Source organism: Desmodus rotundus, chromosome 3 (assembly GCF_022682495.2).
Source record: "Desmodus rotundus isolate HL8 chromosome 3, HLdesRot8A.1, whole genome shotgun sequence".
NCBI lineage: Eukaryota > Metazoa > Chordata > Mammalia > Chiroptera > Phyllostomidae > Desmodus > Desmodus rotundus.
Genome location: NC_071389.1, coordinates 103,537,588 through 103,563,620, shown reverse-complemented (window position 1 = coordinate 103,563,620; position 26,033 = coordinate 103,537,588). Strand labels below are relative to the sequence as shown.

At 39.2% G+C, this 26,033-nt stretch overlaps 1 protein-coding gene across 3 annotated transcripts in view; it reads left to right on the top strand.

Annotated features, from left to right (window-relative positions):
* The first annotated feature begins 51 nt into the window (after window positions 1-51).
* The window catches only part of ZMYM5 (zinc finger MYM-type containing 5), a 39,416-nt gene continuing 13,434 nt past the window's right edge, over window positions 52-26,033 (top strand). For 2 of the 3 annotated variants that reach the window (XM_024580757.3, XM_053920691.1), the window contains exons 1-5: window positions 52-184; window positions 1,099-1,167; window positions 2,494-3,807; window positions 9,814-10,300; window positions 10,541-10,634. In XM_024580757.3, coding sequence (XP_024436525.2) covers window positions 2,849-3,807; window positions 9,814-10,300; window positions 10,541-10,634 — 1,540 coding nt within the window. In that variant the 5' untranslated portion in view covers window positions 52-184; window positions 1,099-1,167; window positions 2,494-2,848. Of the gene's footprint in view, window positions 185-1,098; window positions 1,168-2,493; window positions 3,808-7,793; window positions 7,957-9,813; window positions 10,301-10,540; window positions 10,635-26,033 lie in introns of those variants that run through there. The other variant, XM_053920692.1, reaches the window with a different exon arrangement.

The following is a 26,033-nucleotide window of genomic DNA, read 5'->3' as shown; positions in this document are numbered from 1 at the left end:
CCGGGTCCTCCGCGCTGGCCAATGGGGACACGGAGGGCGGGGTGTGCTCGGATTTAGCTGCTCCGCCGCTTCTACCGACGCCACCGCCTCCTTCGCCTTCACCGTCTTCGCCGTCTCGTTCTCCCGTTCACAGCACTAAACTTGGGACTGGATCGTGCGGAGATTGTGTGCTTCGGCGAAGAGGGTAGGTCGGGGCAGGGGAGGTTCGTTTCTCGGAGCCGCAGCCAGAACCGGGTGAGGCTCGTCCCCGCAGTCTTAGCAGTGTGGATCCGCGGTCGGTGTAGCTGTGTGCAGCGCAGCTTCGGAAGGCGGCGGTGAGCTTAGGCGGCTTCGGGAGCCTTCTACCGGCTCGAGACTAGTCCCCGAGGCGCGGGCGCCATTCCTGCTGCGCGTAGTGTCCGGGGACTGGTCCATACTTGTTCCTAGTATCGCCTGCGGCCTGAGGGCTGCTTTTGGGTGGGGAGGGGCTGGTAAGGAAGCCGGGTAGTGCCGTCGCGGGCGTTTTCCTTTCTTTACTGGTGCGATGGGGGAGGGGCGCCCATTCCTCCAGTTCCTGGAGCTGCGCCGGATTGAGGTGTCCTGAAGTTTGTGGGCGAGATTACGCGTCCGTGCTGGGTCCTGTTCCGCACACTCCTTCAGGCCTTATTAGGGCGCGTTTTTAAGGGGTAAGGGGAAGGAAAGTCTTGGGTTCAAGGCAATTGCTTGGGACAACTGAGAGATTTCAACCCAGCAACATGTGAGCTGCTCCTACCTTTGAGTTGCTGTCGGGAGTGACTGGAGTGACGCTGGGTGGGCCCATTCAGGAGGGAATGCCATTCTCTTGCTGGCATCGAGGCAACGTCTGTCCCGCACCCCCGACCCTTTCCCTCGAGTTGGCCGGGTGCCTCCGTCCCCCGTTCTGTAGTTTGAAGGAACAGATTCATCTGTGGTGGTTTTGTCACCAAAGATTTTTAAATCTAGTTTCCCGCCGCATTGGTGGGTGGGGGAGGGCAAAAGAGCGCTGAACTCCTTTATTCTTTGTCCCTATGCAGGGTAGGAATTGTGCAACATCCAGGTTGACTGCAGCTGAAGTGTTTTTCATCTTTTCTCTTCTTTTAGGACCAGTAATCACCTTCAGGCCAATTTGGTGACGCTTTGGCAGAAATTAAGGAGGAAAATATACCCTTTGTGAGTAATTTTACCCCGCTTTTCTGTTTCATACACTGAGTGCAATAAATAGTAGTGTTGTTCTGTGTGACTTACCTCTCTTTTATCTTGAAGTCAAAGAGTTAGTTGCTTGGGAGGACCCCCTCCCCAGAGTCACACTGGGCAAGTTCCTAGCCAACATCGTATCAGGAGATAGGTAGTATAGTTATCACAGTACTTACTGTTCTGAGATGGACTGTTCAATTGGCAGTGACTGCCTGATCCCTTCCATTATGACATGAATGTGTTTTTTTCCTTTTTACCAGAAAGTAATCTGTTTGGTGTTTGTTTTGGCCCAATTAAAACGCCCAGTTCTCTGTGAGCTATTCAGGTATCACTTTTAACACCAATCCCTGCTTGACTCAATTTTATTAGGAGGCTTAAAATGATGATTTTTTAAAAATGATTCTACATTCATTATCTGGGATTCTGGCAAAGGTGCCCAACCCTCAGCCCACAGGTTGCATGAGATCCAGAATGGCTATGAATGCAACCCAACACAAAATCATAAATTTACTTAAACTTTTTTTTTTTTTGCTTATCAATTTTTGTTAGCGTTTGTGTATTTAATGTGTGGCCCAAGACAACTTTTCATCTTCCAGTATGGCCCAGAGATGCCAAAGGGTTGGACACCCCTGCAGTATAGTCTTTGGTCTTCCTGTTTTGTCCTTTCAGGCTGATCAAATAGTTCCCATTGGTCATCAAAAAGAAACTTGTGGTTGGTTTTCTCCTATTGTAGTATTCCTGCCTTCCCTTTGCCTTTGTTGCTCCTGGCAAAATTTGGCTTTGCACTTAACTCTATCATGCTTCACATCACACCTTTTTAGTTAAGACTCAGAACAGTGTGTCAGGATGTAGAGTGCTATTTCTAGCTTTTAGGATTGAATATTATTCAGCAGGGTAATTTTCTTATGAAACCTGCAGGGGTGATATTTCACATCCTCCAGTTGGTAGAGATGATGGGATGTAGGTATGATTGTAGAGCTCTGATAGGCCGCCTTGGTGAAAGGGAACTAACTAGCAGGGACTGAGATTGACAGGGCAAGTCACTGACCCTGTTATAATCACTTAGAAAAGCCATTTTCTTATCAAAGTGTTTCTAAGGTATTTCATCATGATATGAAACAAAGGATCAGGTTTTAGTGGCAGCCAGAGTAGGATACACAACTGCTCTCTTTGGCAAGTGTAAAGTAAGGGTCAATACTTGCACCTTTGTTATGCACATTTACAAATGCACATCCTATTCAGTTAAATGTTTTTTTTAGTATGCGCATTGTATAAGTGAGTAAGTTATGTTTCTCTCCCCAGGATTGCTATGAAGATTGAAATGAGTATAAAAATCAGTAAAGTGCCTGGCCCATAAATTATGGGACATGCACACATAGACAGTCAAACCCTTTACTCGTCTTGCTGAGAGAAAAAAATGTTTCAGCACTTGGCACTTGCTCGGAATTCGTCGCCTTTGCTAGAACTTGTATGAGTCACAATGCTGTCCTGCAAGAAAAAATGCTTCATCACTCATCGCTTGCTCACCATTTGGCACCCCTCTCTCACAATTTAACAGAGGTGGTCATGTCATTCTGACAGTAGCCCATGAACATTGCAGAACCCCCTCATATTCATTGTTACTGTCTTGTACTTTTGTGCAATTTAAGGGCTAAACATGGGTCGCAAAAAGGTTAAGAGTGATACTGCTAAGCCTAAAAGGCAGTTAATAAGAACCACAATCGAAAAGAAAAAAGAGATTGTAGCTAAGTATGAGAGTGGTATAGGTGTGACTGATATCGCTCTTATGTTCAAGATGCCGAGAACGACGATTTCAACGATAGTGAGAAATAAGGAAGCCATAAAAGCAGCAAGTGTTGCTAAAGGTGTAAAGTCTGTGAGTAAGCAGCGTTCACAGACATTGGAAGAAGTTGAAAAGGTGCTTTACATCTGGATTAATGAAAAAGAGTTAGCGGGTGACAGCATTTCTGAGGCAATAATTTGTGAGAAAGCTAGGCAACTGCATGCTGATCTGTTAAAAGACAAGCCTGGAACAAGTGGTGAGAGCACTGAAGTGTTCAAAGCCAGTCATGGATGGTTTGATAAATTTAAAAAGAGAACTGGTATTCATAGTGTGGTAAAGCATGGAGAGGTCAATGATGGAGATGTCGAAGAGTTAGTGGAGGAGCAGAGAGCAGAGCTCAGCACTGAGGAACTACAGGAACTTCAAAAGGAGCAGCTACAGAGAGTGGCTGAGGAAATTTCTGGAGAGGATAAGGGGGGAAGGGAGGAAGCATCTACTGCACTGATTAAAGAAATGTGTGGTAAATGGGTTGAAGTTCAAAACTTTGTGGAAAAGTATCACCCAGACAAAGCTCTAGCAAGCCGAAATGTGGACCTGATTAATGAACAGACAATGTCACACTTTAGAAACATTTTGAAACATAGACAGAAGCAAGTTTCTCTTGATAGGTTAGTTGATCTCCCTAAATCTGAGTCTCCAGCATTGTTCAGTGAAGCCAAGAGACAGAAAACAGAAGAAACCCCTGAGAAATCTCCTGAAATTATCTTGGAGGAGGACTCCACTCCCTCTACCTCACCACCATCCCACTATGTCAGGAACTCTTCTCAATACAGGTAAAGTGAAGTTAAATTTTATTTTATTTTTATATAATTAATTGCTTTTTTATCCATGTCTGTTTAGTTTTAAAGTTATGCATTACAAACAACCTCATTACTTAATATTAGCCCAGTAAAATGTGGAAGTTCTAGGGAACTCTCATGATTTATTTCTAATTACCCTATTTCGTATGGGAAAAAAATCATTCGACACTCGTCACATGACGATGAATATTCAGCTACCCTGTATATATTTTTAGTGATCGCTATAATTCTTACTCTCTATTTTTTTTGTTTGATTTCCTGAGATTTCCATAGATTTATCTGTCAAGCCTTTTACTGAGTTTTCCACATCTGCTAAAATTTCTGGAAGGTCATTTTTATGTGAGAAATGTTCATTTTTTATGAACATTTGGTGCTCATTGATGGGGAACCTCTTGAGTGCTTATCTTTAGGTCTTTCCTTTTTGATGGTTCCTAACTCCACAGGGAAGAGTATTTTTGAGAAAGAAATCTTCCAGGAAAGAGTTTGCTGCCTGGAAGATAGAGGTTTGGATGCAACTCTCTGGGGTCAGTGGGATTGGGGTAATTTCATTTACATGTTACTGAAACATTCGACCTTGCTTGATGAACCCAAAAAAAGATCTTACATTCTATCCTCTCCAGAGAATAAAAGTCTAGAACCTGTGCCAGAGTGGACATGGAGGGAGAAAAGGGATCGAGGATTTTCCGATTTTCTTAGTTTAGCTACCTACCCCTATTCCAGTGGTATCTGAAGCCCTTTGAGGATTCTGCAGCCTCAATCAGAGTGATTCCCAGCTTTTCCATCACTGTTTCAGAGTTTGGCTGTTGGGTTGGCTGAGTTAGTTATCTGCTCTACTGCTTATAAAATTTTGTTGCTTTTGTTTCTTTTTTCCTGTGTGGTGTTTATGGAGACTTTAAAAGGGTTTGAAGTTAGTTGTGTGTGATCAGTCTACCAACTTAATCCTTATCAATAAAAACCTCAGAGTCATACTATCCCCATTTACAGTTTAGAAAATGAAAACTTATTTAGATGAAGTAATTTGCTCAGTGGCACATGGCTAGTTAGCTAAATCATGGTGGTTTTTTTCTTTTTGAATAATATTATAGAAATAATAAAAACTGCCCTGGTTGCATGGCTTATTTGGTTGGAGCCGTGTCCAGTGCACTGAAAGGTTGCCTGTTCTATTCCCAGTCAGCGCACCAGAGATAATTTGAAGGAAAATAATAATAATAAAAACTTTTCTGTAGTCTTATATTTATGGATTTAAGGAAGTGATTGATGGTTAAGTTAAATGCACACTGGCTTTTCAGGATTTTATAACTTATTTTTAGAGAGAGGGGAACATCGATGTGTGAGACAAACATTGATCGGTTGCCTCTCGCATGAATGCAACTGGGGACCTGGTCCACAACCCAGGCATGTGCCCAAACCTGGAATCACACCAGCGACCTTTCTGTTTCCAGGATGATGCCCAACCCACTGAGCCATGTTAGTCTTGTCTTTTTTGCATCTATAGAAAGGACAGAGAGAGTTCATGTATGGCAGTTCCTATATTTCATAACTCAGTTAAGGCTAAATTATTGCCCCTTGCCTTTGAAAATCACATACTAATTTTCTGAAGGAGTGTTAACCTTGATCTTAATTTTTTTTGTTTATTTTATATCCCATTTATACTGATCCCTTAGATTCGTTATTTCTGCATCTTTGAAATACAGGGTTTTAGCCCTGGCTGGTGTGGCTCAGTGGATTGAGTGCTGGTGTGCGGGCCGGAGGGTTGCTGGTTCGATTCCCAGTTAAGGGCATGTGCCTGGGTTGTGGGTCAGGTCCCCAGTGGCAACCACACATTGATGTCTCTCTCCTCCTCTTTCTCTCTCCCTTCCTCTCTCTAAAAATAAATAAATAAATAAAATCTTTTAAAAAGAAAGAAAGACAGGGGTTTTTTTTTTTTAAGATTTTTATTTATTTTTAAATATTTTATTTACTTACTTTTAGCGACGGGAAGGGAGGGAGAGAACGAGAGAAACGTCAGTGTGTGAGAGATACATCTACCGATTGCCTTTCACACTCCTCCAACTGGGGACCTGGCCCACAACCCAGGCATGTACCCTGACTGGGAATTGAAACAGCAGCCCTTTGGTTTGCAGGCCAACATGCAATCCACTGAGCCACACCAGCCGGGGTGATTTTATTTATTTTTATTTTTAGAGAGAGGGAAATGGAGGGAGAAAGAGGAAGAGAAACATCAATGTGTGGTTGCCTCTCACACTCCCCCTATTGGGGACCTGGCCCGCAACCCAGGCATGTGCCCTGACTGGGAAGACAACTAGTGACCTTTCACTTTGTGGACCAATGCCCAAGCCCAAGCAACTGAGCCACAATGGTTAGGGCTGAAATAGACTTCGTTGAATGTTGATTTTGTTTTAATGAACTTGCTTATTGTAATAAAAGATAAGTGATTTTTAAAAATTGTTTTATACATTAATTGCATGTAACATAGTGGCTATGAAATAGATTATAGAGTCAAATTTCTTAGATTTCAAGTGACTCTATCCTTTCTAGTAATGGAGACTTGGGCAGACACAGATTCTTTACCTTCTGAGTCTTAGTTTCCTAATGGGTAGAGTGGAAAAATGTATAGTTCCTATGTCTTGTAAGCATTCACTGAATGAACATATTATTGACATAGTACTTATTAGGAATAAATGTCACCTGATACCTGACTATAACTATCATCAGTTAAATTACTTGTAGAAAATTCTAGAATAGAACTATTACTTAGCATATTTCAATATGAGGTGTTTCAAATGGAATGATGATTACCAAATGAAGTTTTTTAAAAACATTGAACACCCATACAATTCCTGCCTCCTACATTCCCAAGTTTCTAGCTAAGAAAATTGAAGCAAGCGTGGATAAACTTAACAGCTTTCCACCTATCATTTCTACATACTTTTGTGCATTCCAGTTATGCCTGCCTTTTTCCCTCTGGCCTTTTTGAGATAGGAGTGATTTCTATTCAAGATCAATTTAACTACCATCTGTGCACATATCCTCATCTCTCACCTGCAAGAGCCTTGTGGAGCCTCTATTTATTGATTATTCACTTCTCCAGATTCTTCCAACTGTATCCCTCTGTTGGATCCTTCCTTTTGTCATACTCAAGTGCATAGTAGGTACAAAGAAGTGTTTGTTGAATATAACAGAGTGGTGAAAAATTTTTGGCCTACAATTAAAGCCCTGAGTTTAAGCCCCATTTGGGCTTACCCAGAATAATTTAGTTAGCTTCTCTTTCCTGATCTGTGAAATGGATTAAATTATATCTATGTCATGGTGGTGTTTTTAGAACTTTACATAGAAAACATGGCATCATCTCTTGACAATTCCTGGACAAAACAAAAATGATTTGGAGGGGTAGGACAGGGTTGCGGCCGGCAGAATGGTGCCTCTTTGCAGCCACAGCCCTACCCTGAGCCCAGCGGTAGCAGTGGCCCCCCTCAGGAGACCACTAGATTACCTCTTCATGCAGCCTCACCGTGGCAACCTATGGACAGAGCTGTGTGCACCCTATGCATATCCCTCCATCATGTGCTGGCTTTGGCAAAGCTGCCAGAGATATTTTCAACAACGGATTTGGTTTTGGGTTGGTGGAACTGGGTGTCAAAACAGTCATTCAGTGGCATGGAATTCTCCACATCTGGTTCATCTAATACAGACACTGGTAAAATTACTGGGACTTTGGAGACCAAATGTAAGTAGTGTGAGTATGGAACACACTCACAGAGAAATGGGACACTGATAACACTCCAGGAACAGAAATTGAAGACCAGAATTGTCAAGGTTTGAAACTGACATTTAATATCACATCTTTACCAAACACAGGAAAGAAAAGTGGTAAATCAAGTCTTCTTACAAGAGGGAATGTATAATTCTTGGTTTCAATGTTGACTTTGTTTTTGCTGGACCTGCAATCCATGATTCAGCTGTCTTTGGTTACGAGGGCTGGCTTGCTGGAAACCAGATGACCTTTGAGAGTGCCAAATCAAAGCTCACAAGAAATGATTTTGCAGTGGGCTATAGGATTGAGGACTTCCAGCTATTCACTAATGTCAGTGATGGGACAGAATTTCGAGGCTCAATTTATCAGTAAGTATGTGAAGATCTTGACACTCCATTAAACCTTCCTTGGACATTAGGTACCAACTCTACTTGCTTTGGCATTGCAGCTATCTATCATTTGGATCCCCCGACTTCTATTTCTGCAAAAATCAACAACTCTAATTTAATTGGAGTGGGCTACACTCAGACTCTGAGGCCTGGTGTGATGCTTACACTTTCTTCTGTGATAGATGGGAAGAGCATTATAATGCTAGAGGCCACAAACTTAGGCTTGCCCTGGAGTTGGAGGCTTAATCCAGCTGAAAGAAAGCTCTGAGAATGAACCAACACACCACAACCAACAATAGCTATTAAGAAAGGAAAAAAGAAAAAAGGGGGAAATAACCCTCTGGAAATGGATATCAGATTTGGTTTTAATATATTTCCATTGTGACCAACAGGCTTTTTTTGCCCTCCAAGAAGGTGATCAAAAATGATGAGCTAAATAAGAGCTGTGTTTCGAATATTTAGACAGTTACTTGTTGGTTTCTAGTTGAATTGGTTATCTACTTAACAGTGCAGCCTTTGTGCAGTTCCTTATACATTATTTAAATGTGTTTAACTATTAAACGCACTGCCCATCAATAATGAAATAGACCGTTGTGAAAACTGCAGTTGTGTGCATGTTTGTTTTTATGTTCCTTTTAACATTGAATATTGCCATTGAATAAAATGAATCTGGATTTGCAATGAGGTTGAATTTTTTTTTGTTAAATAGCAACCATTAGAATCACTTTTGGTAGCCTAAAACATGACAAATTATGAATAAAACAAGTATACGTTCAAAATGATTTGGGCCCTGGCTAGTGTGGCTTAGTGGATTGAGCGCCAGCCTGCAAAACCAAATGGTCACTGGTTCAATTCCCAGTCAGGGCACATGCCTGGGTTGCAGGCCAGGTCCCCGGTGTGGGGCACACAAGGGGCAACCACACATTGATGTTTTTCTTCCTCTCTTTCTCCCTCTCTTCCCCTCTCTCTCAAAATAAATAAATAAAATCTTTTAAAAAGTGATTTGGAAAGATTTAATCACATAGTTATGTTGGAAGTAGAAAATTTGAAAATAATGACAAAAACGTATAGAAATAGAGATTGAACACTAACAATTTATTAGAAGTATATATAATATATTGATTATATTTGGGCTCTGAGTTATTAATACTTGGATAAGTTATTTTGTTAATGTTTTCTATTTCAAAGGAAGACAGGCATATTTTTCCTATAAAGGGTGAGTTAAATTGAGTACAGCAGTTCCTCAAAGAATGATTCATTATACTGTTGATGAAATGTTTTAGGGACTTAGCTTTTGTTTATATCAGTTAGCCTATGGTAAAATTGGTTTCCTTAAATATTTTGCTTAAAGTCACAGAAGACATTAATTGTTAAATGAAGACTTTACTGTTGAGTAAATTTTTTTTAAGGACTACCAAAAATTGGATAATTAATTTTCATCAAACTCTGAAGAAATAAGCATAATATCATTAATGGGAGAGGAAAAATTGAATGGGTGTCTTAAAAGTTCTATCAACCCTGGCTGGTGTGGCTCAGTGGATTGAGTGCCAGCCTGTGAGCTGAAAGGTTGCTGGTTCAATTCCCAATTAGGGCACGTGCCTGGGTTGCAGGCTAGGTACCCAGTTGGAGGCATGTGAGAGGCAACCAATTGATATATCTCTCACACATTGATGGTTCTCTCTCTCTCTTTCTCCCTCCCTTTCCCTCTCTATAAAAGTAAATAAATAAAATCTTTTTTAAAAGGTCAAAATCACATGAAGAATAGAATTTAAAATTTCTCCTGTGTTCTTACAATAATCATATACTTTAACTTTTTATTTTCTCTGTCTCTTATAGGTTCTTTGGCTTGAACACAGGTTCAGCAGGAGAATTAGACTTGACGGAACAGACTCCTGTGTTTTTAGGGAGTAAAGCCATGGCAGCTAGTCTAATAGAAGTAGGAAATTCATTTGGTGACCCAACAAGTCCTTTAGTTAATAGATCTAGAAACTCAACAGTGGAAGATGATGATGATGATGTTGTGTTTATTGAATCTATACAACCTCCTTCCACTTCTTCAGCAGTAGCTGATCAAAGAAATTTTATATTTGCTTCATCAAGAAGTGAAAAGCTACAAGGAAATTATTCCATTATTTCTTCCTCGAGAGATTTGGCTTCTCAGAAGGGAACTATAAGTGAGACAATTGTTATTGATGATGAAGAGGACATAGAAACAAATGGAGAGGAAAAGAAAACTTCCAGTTTTACTGAATGGGGACTTCTGGAAGCTAAAAACAGAACCAAAGATGTGGATTTCTCCACTTCCAGTCTTTCAAGAAGAAAGGTAAATGCAGGAATGGGTAATAGTGTTATCAGTGCAGAATCGACTCTGAAATTCAGATTGCTAATTTTACATCCTTAGATACAGGTGTAAGCTCTGTGAATGCTGGGCGAGATATGAACTTAATGAGTACACATGTAACATCACTATAGAATACCAACTTGGGAGATGTCGCTAAAGGACTTCAGTCAAGTAACTTTGGTGTTAATATACAAACATACACCCCCATCTTTAACTTCACAGACCAAGACTGGAGTAGAACCTTTTAATCCTGGTAGAATGAATGTGGCAGGAGACGAATTTCAGAATGGAGGATTTGCAACTCATCATAGTACTGGTAAGCCGTAAGTGATCTACCTCAAGTCAATAAACTTTTGGCTTTAGTACCCATGTCATTTTATTTATGTTTTATGTGTGGAATATTTTCTTTCTCTTGACTTTCAGATTAATATAGAATATTTTACTTAATAAAGCTGTGTGGTCTACTTGGTCTCTAAATTTTTAGGAATTACTGTATTTTACCCATTGTGGTTTACATTTAAAGTGTTTTAATTGAAAATCTCCATAACCACTACCACCACCCGTGTTTACTAGTATCTATTTTAATGTAAAAATCAGCCCCCCAAAAGCCCTCACCCCTCAAGGCTGGTGTATCTCACCATACCATGCCCTTTTTTATCCTTTCTTGGAGAATGAATAAAAACTTCACACTCTGAAAAAAAATAATAAAATAAAATAATAATTAAATAAAACCATCCAGTACCCCTGGCTGGTGTGGCTTAGTGGATTGAGTGCCAGCCTGTGAACCAAAGGGTTGCTGGTTCAGTTCCCAGTCAGGACTCATACCTATGCTGCAGGCCAGGTCCCCACTTGGGGGCACAGGAGAGGTAAGCACACTGATGTTTTTCTCATTTTCTCTATCCCTTCCCCTTTCTCTGTAAATAAATTAAAATCTTTCAAAAAAAAAATCATACAGTAAAAAGGGTTGAACTGAAGCGGAATATATAGTAATATTATTTGAATATTACTTAATTGAATTTTGTTTGTTTATAATTATGAAATTTGAAATTTTTGCTTTACCAATTTGAAAAATTTGCTTTTGCTTTACTGTTGGACTGCCTGTCTCTGGTTTTCATTTTTAAATCTGCGTTTTATTGCTTAATTTTAAGTTTCTTGCCTTTAACTCAGAGACCTATGTTTTTAAAAGTCTTGTTCTGATGAGATTAAGATATAATGAAAGTCATTTGCCACTTCGCAAATCTTTTTTTGTGACTTTTTCATGACACATACGTGGTTTGGGGAGGAATTTTTTGTATTTAAGCCAAGGAGGGTGGTGTTGGTATTGGTTTTTGGCCTTTTTAATGCTTTTTAGCTATTGACCAACTTAGACTTTTGGGAAAGGACTGAAAAATAACTTGAACTACTTATTGTAACCTACCTACTTACTGCTTTAATGGAATGCTAGTAGTTTTTTTCTTTTTTTTTTTTTCCAGTCTTTTTCTCTGGTTATGCAAATATTATGTGGTTATTATAGAATATTTGGAAGAAATCATATCTGTTATCTCATCCCTCTAACCAGAAGTAACCAGTGTAGAAATTTACAATTTTTAGAAATAGTTTGCTTTTAGTCTTTGCTTCTGTGGTTGTAGAAAATATAATTCAGAGCATATGACGTATAGGTTTGTATTCTTTTGATTTATTTAGGCTAAATTTTAGTATGTTATGTTGTTTTAAAATAGAAGTTTCATGGTTATAAAATGTTACTTTGTGTCTGAGATACCTGTTCCTCTACTTTCTTTCAGCATTTATATGATTTCCCATTTTTTACTGCTGATTTTTTTGGGTTTTGTTTCTGTTTTTGGATTTTTTTGTTTTGCTTTGGGGGTTTTTTTGCACATGGCATCAGAGCTTGGCAAATGGTAGTTTCTTAAACATTTTTACAGTGAAGAATTTTAAACTATATACATAATGAACTTTTCATACTCTATTAAAGTCCAGGTGGTTAGCTTCAGAACTGTATTGACCAGCTGGTGTTTGAATAACAACCATAAGTGAAGACAATATTTTTTTCTTTTCTGCAAGTGCATGATAGTGGAGAAAAGTACTCAGCAGTTTTACCCATCATCGCTTTTTCACCATTAGTGCAAATACTAACACAGTAAACAAGGCAGATGATTTTAGTATTATTATGGAAATATTTTGGCCTCCCAGGTTCTCTGTTTATTTCTCTTTCTAATACAATTATACTTAGTAGAAGTGGTAAGAATATAAATCCTTGTCTTGGTCTTGACTTGGCATGGGCAGGGAGAAGAACTCGACATTTCATTGTTATATATATTATTAGTTCCTCTCAAATATAATTAGCTCTTTATCTCTATATTTTATTTAGTAGCTTATTATTTGAGGTAGTTCCTAGTTTCTCAATAGTAAACAAGATTCACAAGAATATTTGAAGCTTGGCACCTTTTTTTCTTGAGAAAAGTTTCCATAGGTGGAATTGCTAAATCAAAATGTCAACATTTTTAGAGCTTTTGATGATTAATGCCAAATTTCCCCCCCTGAAGAATTGTATTACTTTCCATACAACATAGGAGTTTTTGTTTCCATATTGTAAGCTTTCCTCAGGGATAGGAATGGCATTTAATGTTTGCTAAACTGACCACTAAACTGTGATATCTTGATTAATTTATACATCATTGAACTTGTAAAAATATATTTGCAAACGTTTAATGAATTTGTTCACTCATGTTTGTTCGCAATTTACTACTATGCATACCTTTTGTTTATTGATTAAGAGTTGAGCCCAATAAACAACATCATCAAAATTTAGAATCTCTGTATTGAAAGATATGTTAAAAGTAATTGAATATGTTGAAGACTTAAAATAATGTCCATTGAAAATCATTCTTTTGGATCTGTTTATTTCTTACATTGTTTTTCTTTTTTATTTTGTAATTATTTCTTAAATTTTAGATGTTTGTGTAATCACAAACTTCATTTTATGTACATTGATTATTAGAGAGAGGAAGGGAGAGAAAGAGGGAAACACTGATGTAAGAGAAACATTTTTCTATCAGTTGTCTCTCATACATGCCAATAGGAGGTTAAAACCAGAAGTCTTGCCATGTATTTCTTTTATGTTTCAGTGTTCCCATTTTTCACCTGGACTGAATTGAAGCTGTGTGTTTAATGCTGATGTGGATAAATAAGGTGCTTGTCAATTTTAAAGAACAGCAGAAGCTGATAATTATAAAAAAGCAGCTAAAATGTCACAGAAGAAGAAAAAGTACTAAATGACTCAACTGACACTCATTTATATAAATGAAAAAAGTTTTGTTCTGACTGGGTAGTTCATTTTGTTAGAGCATCATCCAGATGCACCCAGGTTGTGGGTTCAATCCCCAGTTGGGGCACATATAAGAATCAACCAATGAATGCATAAATAAGTGGAATAACAAACTGATATTTCTCTCAAATCAGTAAATAAATTAAAATATTTTTAAAAAGGAAATATTTTAGCCCTGGCTGTGTGGCTCAGTTGGTTGAAACATTGTCCTGTACACCAAAAGGTTGCAGGTTCAGTCCAGTCAGGGTACATACCTAGGTTGCAGGTTCCATCCCCATTCTGGGCTTGTATGGAAGGCAACCGATAGATGTTACTCTCACATCTTTGTTTTGCTCTATCTTTTTCTCTCCCTTCCTCTATCTCTAATAATCAATAAACGTGTCCTCAGTGGGGAATAAAAATAAAAAAGTTTTCAATAATGTTTAAACTATTATGTTTATGATATGGTACAAATTTCTATTAGTTATGAAGTATGAATGAATTAACAACATTCCTGAGTTCTCAGAAGTTTTATTTCATGGGACAAAATTTATAAAACCAGATCCTTTGAATAATAACATTTAGTCTAGAATTCTAAAAAGAACGTTTGCCAAGTTGTCAGATGAATTGTGATGAAGATATGTTTGTAACTTTCTTAAAGGTTAGGTTACTTGTGGAAAGGACCAAAGGACCTTCTTTTTGTTGTTTTTGTTGCAATTTTTCACTGTTTAACTTGAATGTAACATAGTAAAAAACTGTTTTATTAAAATATATTATTTAGATTTTGTTTTCCTTGCTATCAGTATTAGTAAGTGAACCAATTTTTACCACAAAAATGATAGAATTAGATGGAAACAATTATATTGTTATTGTTTAGGGTCATAGCTCCCCTAGTGTCTTACTCTAGGTGCTCTGTGCTTCCCACTTCTATAAATTGAAGGATTCCCAACACAGGAACAATAAAAAAATAACAGCAAGATGAGGATCTCTGGAGTGGAATCATATTTAACTGTAGGGCTTTTGGGCTGATACTTCATATAACATTATGGGTATGCATTAAGTACACATAAAACTAGGTGTTCCATCTTATGAAAATAGGCTTACGTTCATTAGTGTGGACCTGTGAGTCATTTAATAATTCTTTTTTTTAATCCTCCCCCCCAAGGATATGCTTATTGATTTTAGAGACAGAGAGAAACATCTATGTGAGGATAAATCTGTTGCCTCCCCTTCCCACTCCACCAGGAAATTGAACCCACAACATTTTTGGTGCATGAGACAATGCTCCAATCAACTGTGCTACCCAGCCAGGGCTCATTTAATCATTTTATTAACCTTTTCTTATTTATTTATTTTAGGTTTTTTTTCAGTTAAAGTTTACATTCAGTATTATTTTGTATTAGTTTCAGGTGTACAGCATAGTGGTTAGACAATCATATACTTCAGTGTTCCCACTGATATTTCCAGTAACCTAGCATTGTACATACTTGTTACAATATTATTGGCTACAAATACATTATTGGTTTAATGTATTGGCTACTGTACATTACATTCCCATGGCTACTGTACATTACATTACATTATGTAACTACAGATTTGTGCTTCTTTTAAAAAATTTATTTATTTTTAAATAAAGGGGAAGGGAGGGAGTAAGGAAAGTAGAGAAACACTGATGTCAGAGAGGAACATCAATCAGCCACCCCTTGTACACACCCCAGCCGGTCATGTCCCTGAACGGGAATCGAACTGGTGACCCCTTACTCTGGGGTCACCCCTCCATTATGAGTTGGGATAATGCCCAACCCATAGTACACCGGTCAGGGCACAAATTTGTACTACTTAATCCCTTCACCTTTTTTACCCTGCCGACCCCACCCCTCCCTGTTGGCAACCATCAGTCTGTTCTCTATGAGTTTGTTTCTGTCTTGTGTGTTCATCTATTTTGTATTGTTCTTTAAATTCCACATATAAGTGAAATCATGATAATTGTCTTTGGCTTATTTCAATTAGCATAACACCTTATATGTTCATTCATGCTGTTGCAGATGGTAAGGTTTCATTCTTTTTTTTTTTAAGTACTTTTTATTGATTATGCTATTAGTTTTCCCAATTTCCGCCCTGCCCCCCCCAACCCTCCAGCATCCCCCCCACCATAGTTCATGTCTATGGGTTGTACATACAAGTTCTTTAAGTCCTCTGTTTCCTATACCATTTTTATCTCTTCCCCATCTGTTTTATGCCTACTAATGCTTCTTTCCTGTACCTTTTCCTCCCTATTCTTCCCTTCCTATGTGATGTCCATTTCTCTGATTCCGTTCCTGTTCTAGTTGTTTGCTTAGTTTTTATTTTCATTCTTTTCTTTTAGGTTCATTTGTTGATAGTTGTGAGTTTGTTGTCATTTTACTTTTCATATTTTTTATCTTCTTAGAGAAGTCCGTTTAACATTTCATATAATAATGGCTTGGTGATGATGAACTCCTTTAACTTGACCTTATCTGGGAAACACTTTATCTGCCCTTCCATTCTAAATGAGAGCTTTGCTGGATAGAGTAATCTTGGATGTAGGTCCTTGCCTTTCATGACTTGGAATACTTCTTGCCAGCCCCTTCTTACCTGTAAAGTCTCTTTTGAGAAATCAGCTGACAGTCTTATGGGAACTCCTTTGTAGGTAACTGTCCTCTTGCTGCTTTTAAGATTCTCTCCTTCTGTTTGATCTTGGGTAATGTAATTATGATGTGCCTTGGTGTGTTCCTCCTTGGGTCCAGCTTCTTCGGGACTCTCTGAGCTTCCTGGTCTTCCTGGAAGTCTATTTCCTTTGCCAGATTGGGGAAGTTCTCCTTCATTATTTGTTCAAATAAGTTTTCAGTTTCTTGCTATTGTTCTCCTTCTGGCACCCTTATAACTCGGATGTTGGAACGTTTCAGGTTGTCCTATAGGTTTGTAAGACTCTCTTCACTTTTTTGAATTCTTGTTTCTTCATTCTGTTCCAGTTGGATGTTTATTTCTTCCTTTTGTTCCAAATTGCTGTTTTGAGTCCTGATTTCCTTCCCGTCACTGTTGGTTCCCTTAATATTTTGCTTTATTTCATTTTAGGTATGTTTCATTTGTTTTTTTCATTTTTTGGCCAAGCTCAATCAGATCTGTGAGCCTTTTGATTACCAGGGCTTTAAATTCTCCATCAGATAGGTCCTCATTGTTTAGTTCTCTTTCTGAGGTTATGCTTTGTTCTTTCAACTGGGCCATATTTCTTTGTCTTGGTGCACCTGAGAAGTTGTAAGGGAGTGGGGCCTTAGAAATTCAGTCCAGTAGGTGCTATGCTGTGGGTCTTTGCTGCCCTGTGGGGAAGGCACCAGACAGGGAACAATGCAGCTCGCCTGCTTGTCCTAGCACACTTTCTGATGGACTCCTGTGTGAGACTGGGAATTTCTCCTGCTGTATCCACTCTGAGTATCAGTTTCCCCTTAAGTCAGCCCAGCCCACACAGCCTGTCTCGGCGCGGCAGGCAGCCCAGTCCCCAAGGCCCTCCAACTGGCCTTGGTTATTCTCTGAGGGCCTGCAGGCCTGTGTGGTCTGCCACCTTACCAGTTTAGTTGTTGTGATTGATTTTTTTTTCTTCTTTAATTCTTTGGTTGTCAGAGTTCCATTCAGTTTGATTTTCTGGTGCTTTTGGTTGTTTATTGATTTTAGATTGGTTGTTATCCTCATTTTGGTTGTGTGAGCAGGCAAAGGGTTTCTGTCTATGCCTCCACCTTGACCAGAACTAAGCTCATTCTTTTTTTTTTTTTTTTTTTTTATGGCTGAGGAATATTCCATTCTATATGTGTACCATCACTTAAAAAAAAAGATTTATGTATTTATTTTTAGAGAGCAAAAGGGAGGGGGGAGAGAGAGAGTGAGAGATATCAATAGGTGGTTGCCTCTCACATGCCCCCACACCAGGGACAGGCCCAGAACCCCATCATATGCCCCCACTGGGAATCAACCTGGTGACCTGGAGACCCTTTGGTTCGTAGGCTGGCACTTAGTCCACTGAGCCACACCAGCCAGGGCTGTGTACCATCACTTTTTTATCCACTTGGCTATTGATGGACTCTTGGTTGCTTCCATATCTTGATTATCATAAGTAATGCTGCAATGAACAGAACGGTGCATATTGTCTTTAAAATTCATGTTTTCGGTTATTTTGGGTATATATCCAGAAGCGGAAACACTGGGTCATAAGATAGTTCCATTTTTAATTTTTTTGAGGACCCTCCATACCATTTTCCATAATGGCTGCACCAATCTGCATTCCCACCTACAGTTCACAAGGGTTCCCTTTTCTCCAATTTCTCACCAACATTTTTGATTTATGTATGATAGCCATTCTGACAGGTGTGAAGTGATATGTCATTGTGTTTTTTGTTTTACTAGCATTTATTTATTCAGAATTTACCCAACATAAGTTAATGTTTTTTATGGGATATATTTTTCTTCTCCACAACCTCTTCTTCTGGTCTAGGAACAATCTGTTCTTCTTCAGTAGGATCATCTCACTTTGACAAGGAGAGCTCGTGTATGGGTTAGTCTACCGACGATCTGTGCAAGTTTGCTTTGTTCACATGGATGTGCTCAATCTAAATCTTAAGTTCAGCATTACTTTCTGCATTTTTAAGCATGTGCAGCAAAAATTCAACACTCAATTTGAGCCACCGGTCCTGTTTCCACCCCACTGTTTGACCTGGGCACACCTACCAAATCTACCACTGTAATGATAGAATGGCACAGCTTCGATAAAGTGATGTTCTTCAGATACTTGGTGGCTTTTCAAATATGCATACCTTTCATGACCTGGGTGGTTTCACGAGTGTTCTTAACATGAACACAAATATTTGAACCTCTTGATTTACATAATTTTGCATCGTTTTCTAGGTCAAGTGAATAGCGAACCATTTTCAGAGGTCAGTTCAGGCCCCTTACAGGAAGCTCATTGTGTGTGGTTTTAATTAGCTCTTCTCTGATGATTAGTAAGTTGAGTGTCTTTTCATATGTCTATTGGCCATCAGTGCGTCCTCTTTGGAGAAGTGTCTGTTCGGCTCCTTTGCCCATTTTTAAATTGGATTGGGGGGATTCAAGGTTTTGGGGGTTTTGTTTTGTTTCCTGGTGTTGAGTTTTATGCATTCTTTATAAATTTGGGGTGTTAACCTTTTATTGGATATGTTATTGGCAGATCTTCCCTCATTCAGTAGGTTGTCTTTTTGTTTTGTTAATGGTTTCCTTTACCTTGCCACATTTTAGTTTGATGTAGTCGCTTTTATTTTTTTGTTGTTTCCCTTGCGCAAGGGGATATATCAGAAAAAGTAATACTAAGAGAAATGTACAACTTTACAGCCAATGTTTTCTTCTAGGAGGGTTGGGGTTTTTTTTAAAGATTTTTATTTATTTACTTTCAGAGAGAGGGTAAGGGAGGGAGAAAGAGAGGGAGAAAAACATTGATGTGCCAGAGAAACATTAAGTGGCCTGCCTCTCACAGGCCCGCAACTGGAGATGTGGGCTGAAACCCAGGCATATGCTGCAAAAGGGCATTGGATCAGCAACCTTTCAGTTTGCAGGCTGGTGCTCAATCCACTGAGCCACACCAGCTGGGGCTCTTCTAGGAGTTTTAAGATTTCAAGTCTTATTTAAGTCTTTAATCTATTTTGAGTTTATTCTTGTACGTGGTATTTGAAGGTGGTCTGGTTTCTTTTCTTTTTTTTTTTTTTTTTTTGCATATATCTGTCCAATTTTCCAACACCATTTATTGAATAGTCTGTCTTTACCCCACTGTATGTTCTTGCCGCCTTTTTCAAATATTAATTGACCATATAGGTGTGGGTTTATTTCTGAGCTTTCTATTTTGTTCCATTGATCTCTATATCTGTTTTTATGCCAGTACCGTTTTGCTTTCATTACTATACCCATGTGGTATAGTTTGATAACAGGCAGCATGATACCTCCAACTTTGTTCTTTCTCAAAATTGCTGTGGCTATTTTGGGTCTTTGTGTTTCCATATAAATTTTTGGATTATTCTAGTTCTGTGAAATATGCCATTTGTATTTTCATGGGAATTGCATTGAATCTGTAGATTGCTTTGGGTATTATGGATATTTTAATGATAATTCTTCCAGTGCATGAGCATTTTATATTCTTCCATTTATTTGTGTCTTCCTCAGTTTCTTCAGTGTCTTAAAATTTTCTGAGTGAGGTCTTTTACCTCCTTGGTTAAATTTATTTCTAGGCATTTTCTTTCTTTTTTTTTTCATGCAATTATAAATGGGATTGTTTTCGTATTTTTCCTTTCTGATTGCTTATTATTGGTTTATAAAAATGCAAGCAACTTCTTAATATTTATTTTGTATCCTGATACTTGATTGAGTTCATTTATCAGTTCTAGTAGTTTTTTTAGTTTTAAGGTTCTGTATTAGCACTATTTTGTCATCTGCAAATAATGACAGTTTTACTTCTTACTTTCCAATTTGAATGCCTTTTATTTCTTCTTCTGGTCTGATTGCTATGGCTAGGACTTCCAATACTGTGTTAATAAGAATAGTGAAAGTGGACATCTCTGTCTTGTTCCTAATCTTAATGGAAATGCTTTTAGCTTTTCCCCATTGAGTATGATGTTAACTGTGGGTTTGTCACATATGGCGTTTATTATGTTGAGGTATGTTCTCTCTTTGTTGAGAGTTTTTAATCATAAATTGGTGCTAGATTTTGTCAAATGATATTTTTCTATCGATACGTTCATTTAATTTTTATTCTTTATTGTGTTTACATGGTATATCATATCAATTGATTTGCAGATACTGTACTAACCTTGTATCCCAGGAATAAATCCCACTTGACCCTGTTGCATTTGATCTTTTTAATGTAGTACTAAATTCAGTTTGCTAATATTTTGTAGAGAGACTTTGGTGCAGGTCAGTGTCAGGCACTGTCCACGACTGGCTCTGGGCTACCCGTTTGGAGCTACAAGTGAATCCACACTTTGTAACTGCCTGTTTGAGCCTGGGTGCTCATGGGAGGGGCCAGGCTGTGTACCAAGGCCAGCTTCCACCTGATGGCTGCCTCTTGGGCTCAGTCATCAAAAGATCCTCTGGCTGTACATAAGTTGGATGATGTTGGTTGTCAGTGAGTCATGAGGAAGGGGTGAGTGTTGTTCACCATGTTGATAGAGATTTAAAGTTGACACTCATGCTGGGTCTGAGATCGCTCAGCAAAAGTCTCAGTGTACACCAATGCTAGTCACCACCCACCTGATGCCTGTGGTTCTTTGTAGTGGGGCTGGGTCTTCGGGAATTATTAGGGTGAGGCCAGTAGAAGTCATCAGCTAAAACAGTTTAAGATTTGGCAGTGTGGAGGGAGGGCTCTGTGTAGGAATGGTGGCACTGAGTAGGGGCTTTAAGCGGGGGAAATGGCCTCCTTGAGAGCCTTCCATAAAAGTATGCTCCACAGAGCTTCAGTTTAGCAGGGCAGGGCTAGTTAGTACCTCTTTCCAGCCTGAATTGGCATGCAGGAGAGTGAGTGTTTGACCCAGGAAAAATGGTGTATATGGGCAGTGTAGAAGACTTCATGCCTTCATGTGTGCCAGCACAGGGACATTAGCCGCTGTACCCTTAGCTTTCTCCTCGAGGCTACACAACCCAATCTCTCCTTGTATGACTCTGGTCCACTCTGAGCTGCCATCCGTCTGCTGGAGCCCAGGGTGAGTGCCCACAAACAAGACTTTGTGCACTGGCCCTTCAAGAGGGCCCTGGGTTTCTAGCAGACTCCTGTCTCTCCTTGGTAGATACAGAATTTCCACTGATTTTCTCAGCCAAATTATGTGGACTTGTCTTCCTGGCACTAGTGCTCTTAGCTGGGAGCCTACAGTGGAGTTGAGATACCTAACTCCTTGGGAGGGGGTGGAGGGACCCTTTGCAGTTGCAGCTCAGATAACCCTCTAGATTTTCAACTGCCACACATGGGTGCCAGACCAGTCCTTTTTTGTGTCTCTGCCCTTTCTACCAGTCTCAATGTGGCTTCATCTGTAAATTCTCGGTTATAACATTTCTGTTCATTTAGTCTTCGTTTGGTTATTCTGGTTGATTTTTGTATAACTTTGTTGTAATTTAGGGTTTCTTCCCTGGGAGAAGGTGAGTATGACTTACCCCTATTCCACTGCCATCTTGTATCCTTCCATCATTATCCTTTAGGGCAGACTTTTTTTTTTTTTTTTAATTTTATTGATTATACTGTTACATTTGTCCTGATTTATCTCCCTTTGCTCCTCTCCACCCAGCATCCCCACTCCCTCAGGTAATGCCCCCACCCTTGTTCATGTCCACAGGTCATGCATGTAAGTTTTTTGGTTATTTCCTTTCCTCTACTGTACCTTAAATCCCCATGGCTGTTCTGTAACTACCTATTTGTACTTATCCCCTCACCTCTCACCCATTCTCCCACAACCTTGTCCCATCTCTTTAACTTTTAGCATTTTAATTGCGATGTGTCTTGGAGTAGGTCTCTTTGTGTCCATCTTTTTGGAAATCCGTGCTTCCTGGATTTATATGTCTATTTGCTTCACCAAATTAGGGAAGTTTCATTTCATTATTTTTTCAAATACATTTCCAATTTTTTGCTCTTTCTCTTCTGGTGCCCCTATGAAGTGAATGTTGGATTGCTGGAAGTTATCCCACAGGCTGCTTATAAACTATCCTCATTTTTTTGGATTCTCTTTTCTTCTTGTTCTTATTCATTGTTTTTTGCTGCCTCATGTTCCAAATCATGGATGTGATTCTCAGCTTCATCCACTCTACTGTTGTTACTGTATAAATTGTTCTTTATTTTAATTAGTATATCCTTCGTTTCTGACGAGAACTTTTTTAAGCTGTTAGGTCCTCGCTAAGTTCCTTGAGCATCCTGCGCCAGTGTTTTGAACTCTGCATCTGATCACTTATCTCCATTTTGTTTAGATCTTTTTCTGGAGTTTTGATCTGTTCTTTCATTTGGGCCCTGTTTCTTTGTCTCTTCATTTTCGCAGCCTCCCTGTTTTTCTGTGTATTAGGTAGACCTGCTTTGACTCTATGTCTTGGTAGTGTTGCCTACTGTATTGGGTGTCCTGTAGGGTCCAGTGGCACAGCCTCCCCTATCACCCAAGCTGGGTACTTGAGGTGCAACCTTCATGTGTGCTGAGTATGCCCTCCTCTTTTAGTTGAGCTTTGATTGCTATTGGCAGCTTAGGGGAAGGGATTGACCCAGGCCATTCAGCTGCAAGGACTGACATTGACCACTGACCACCATCCTCTGCCCTCCATGGAGAATCAGCTATGCATGGGTAGGGTGGTGGTGCTCTGTCGTGCTCTGTACCTGTCCACTGGGTGTGTAGGCTCTGGGGTTTTCCAGATGGTGCAGAGTAACGTCAGCCTCAACACCTGGGCCACCATGCCTGAGCTGTAAAGCAGTCTGATATGGCTGCTGCTAGTATCCAGCCTGAGGCTCACTGAGTCCAACTTTTGCTTGTTTGAGAGGATTTATGAAGTTGTAAAGCATGTTAAGACCAGCCATTCTTACGGAAAAGTAACTTGGGTGGGACAGAGTCTCAGATTATCTCCATGACTGGGCAAACAGTTTTACCTAGGTTGATGGAGACTCAGATATGGCACCAGCTTGCTAGCTCTGTGGGGGCAGGGTTCAGAAAAGGCACAGTGGCTTCTGCTTACCTCGATGCCAGCCTTTCCTCCAGTTTTTCCCAGTATGTCACTGGTGTCTTTCAAGCTGCTACCCTGGTGTTGGAGCTCCGAGGGAGTGAGTCTGAGTAGGTGAGTCCGTGTATGCATTCCTCAAAAGGAACTGCTTGGGGCTTCAGCACTTCCTTCCACCAGCTCAATCCTTGCTTGTTTTTGCAGCCAGAAGTTGTGGGGACTTATCTTCCTGGTACTGTAACCCTGGGCTGGGAATCCTGGTGGGGCTGGGACTCCTCAATCCCAAGATATTCCTCCTGAATTTTTATCCACATGTGTTATGTGGGACCAACCTGTTCCGCGTATGTGTCTTCTACCACTCTGAATGGTTGTGGTTTCTTTAATTCCGTAGTTGTCATACTTCAATTTAACTCAGTTTTTGTCAGTTCAAAGTGATGGTGGTTCTGTATTTTAGTTGTAATTTTGTTGTGGTTGTGTGAACAGGCGAGCTGTGTCTGCTTATACCACCATCCTGATCAGCGGTCCCCAGCAGAGTATTTTTCAGTGAAAGTTTTCTGCTCATCACATTTTTATATCAAGAGTAAAAACCTCAACATGCAAAATGCCTAACCCCTTGGAAATGGTTCTTGCATCTAAGTTGTATTTTTATTGCAATCTAAACATTTCTGACCATGATACCAATTCTAGGGAGTTCTTCTGATACTAATAAAGTAGATGATTCCTATTCCTCCTGGAGAGAATAATTACGGGGAGGGGGGGATATATTTGTTGAAAGCATCACAGACCTAGAAATACAGTGAAAAAATAGGGTTGTAAGATCTGAGAGGATTCTCAGCAAAGTAATCTTTTACTTTGGCCTGCTTTTCTTAGTGGTATGTGTTTAATTTCAAAAAAGGCTGCAGTGATAGCTGAAAATCTAAAAGGAGCTTTCAACAGCCTTAACCAGTGTGATTCAGTTGATGAGCATTGTTCCACAAAGCAAAAGGTCCCCAGTTTGTTCCCCATTAGTGCACATGACTGGGTTGCAGGCCCAGTCCCCATTGGGGTTTGTGCAAGAGGCAACTTGTTGGTGTTTCTCTCCTTCTTTCTCCCTCCCTTCCCCTCTCTCTAAAAATAAAGAAATATAATTATTTTTAAAAATAGAATAAAAGGAGATTTCAGTAGACTCACAAGGGAACACACACATACACACACAAACCTCCAACCTTTGGATTGGGATACTAACATAAGCCAGAGCCTCAATTTTTTTCCTTCAATTTTTCATTGAAAAACAATGAAAAACAATTAGGAATATAAGAAGACAAGACTATATAACAGAATATCAGTATTTTAAAAAGCAGAGAGTGGAAGTGAGCCCACAAGGGTATCTAGATAATTGGATTATCAGACATAGATTTTAAGAAACTATGTTTTTAACTTTATGATGGGACCCAGATAAAGAGAGGGTGAGTGAACTTGAAGTTATATCACAGTATTATCCAGAATGAATAATACCCAAAAGGGTGGAAAGCACAGAAAGGAATATGAGAGCCCTGACCAGGTGGCTAGTTGATTGGAACATCGTCCCATATACCCAAAGTTTGTAAGTTCGATCCCTGTTTGGGGCATGTATGAAGGGTAACCAGTTGATGCATCTCTCACATTGATGTTTCTCTCTCTAAAATCAACAATAAAACAGATCCCCATGTGAGGATTTAATTTTTTAAAAGTATTTTAATACTCAACCAAAGATATATACATTGATTCTAGATAGAGAAGAAGCAAGAGAGAGAAATACTGATGTGAGAAAAACATTGATCATTTGCCTCTGTGCACAGCTGGCAAGGGACTGAACCAGTGAACTGTCTCAGTTCCCAGTAAGAGTACTGGGCAACCCTCCAACCAACTGAGCCATACCTGCTAAGGAACCGGTGATGATTTAAAGAAAAAAAAGAAAGAAATGTGAGAGACCTATGATACTCAATGAAAAGGACATGTAATTGATGTCCCAGAAAGAAGAGGAAAGAAATGAGGCAGAGATACAAGTGCAAACTTTCTAAAATGAAGAGAAAAATCTGGAGTATGATAAATACCTAAGAAACCATTAAATGATGAGTACAGAAATCAAAAATTGGATGCATAGCAAGTGTCTGTCAGCAGTAGAATGGATTTATAAACTGTGTGTGTACATGTTATTCTTTACCAACTGGAATAAAATAAACCCCACCACAGCACTGAAAGAACTTTTCACCAACAGACCCAACACTAAAGAAATACTAAAGATTGTTTAGGCAGAAGAGTTTAGATGCAGGAAGAAATGAAGAGTACCTAAAATTCAAATGCTGGGTCTAGTACTTACTGGACTTTTGGGCAAATCACATAATTTGTAGGTCTTAATTTTTTTTTGCATATAATGAGAGACTTGGATTAAATAATATACTAGACCTCTTAAAATGTATTCCAGGAATAGGGCATGGAGGAATTTGGGAGTTTAAGTTTAATCTGGCCATAGTAATACCAAAAATAAAATAAAAACTTGATGAAATAAGGAATTTGAAATTAGGAGGAATTAAATAATACAGTATAAACAAAGGAAATAATTGCTTTGTTTATTTATGCACCAAAGCTAAAGTGAAAAAAAATGTCGATCTAATTAGTGTCTTGAGCAGTAAAATTGATGACTCATTTTCCATAATTGTAGATAGCTATGCACCTTTAAGTATGGATAAC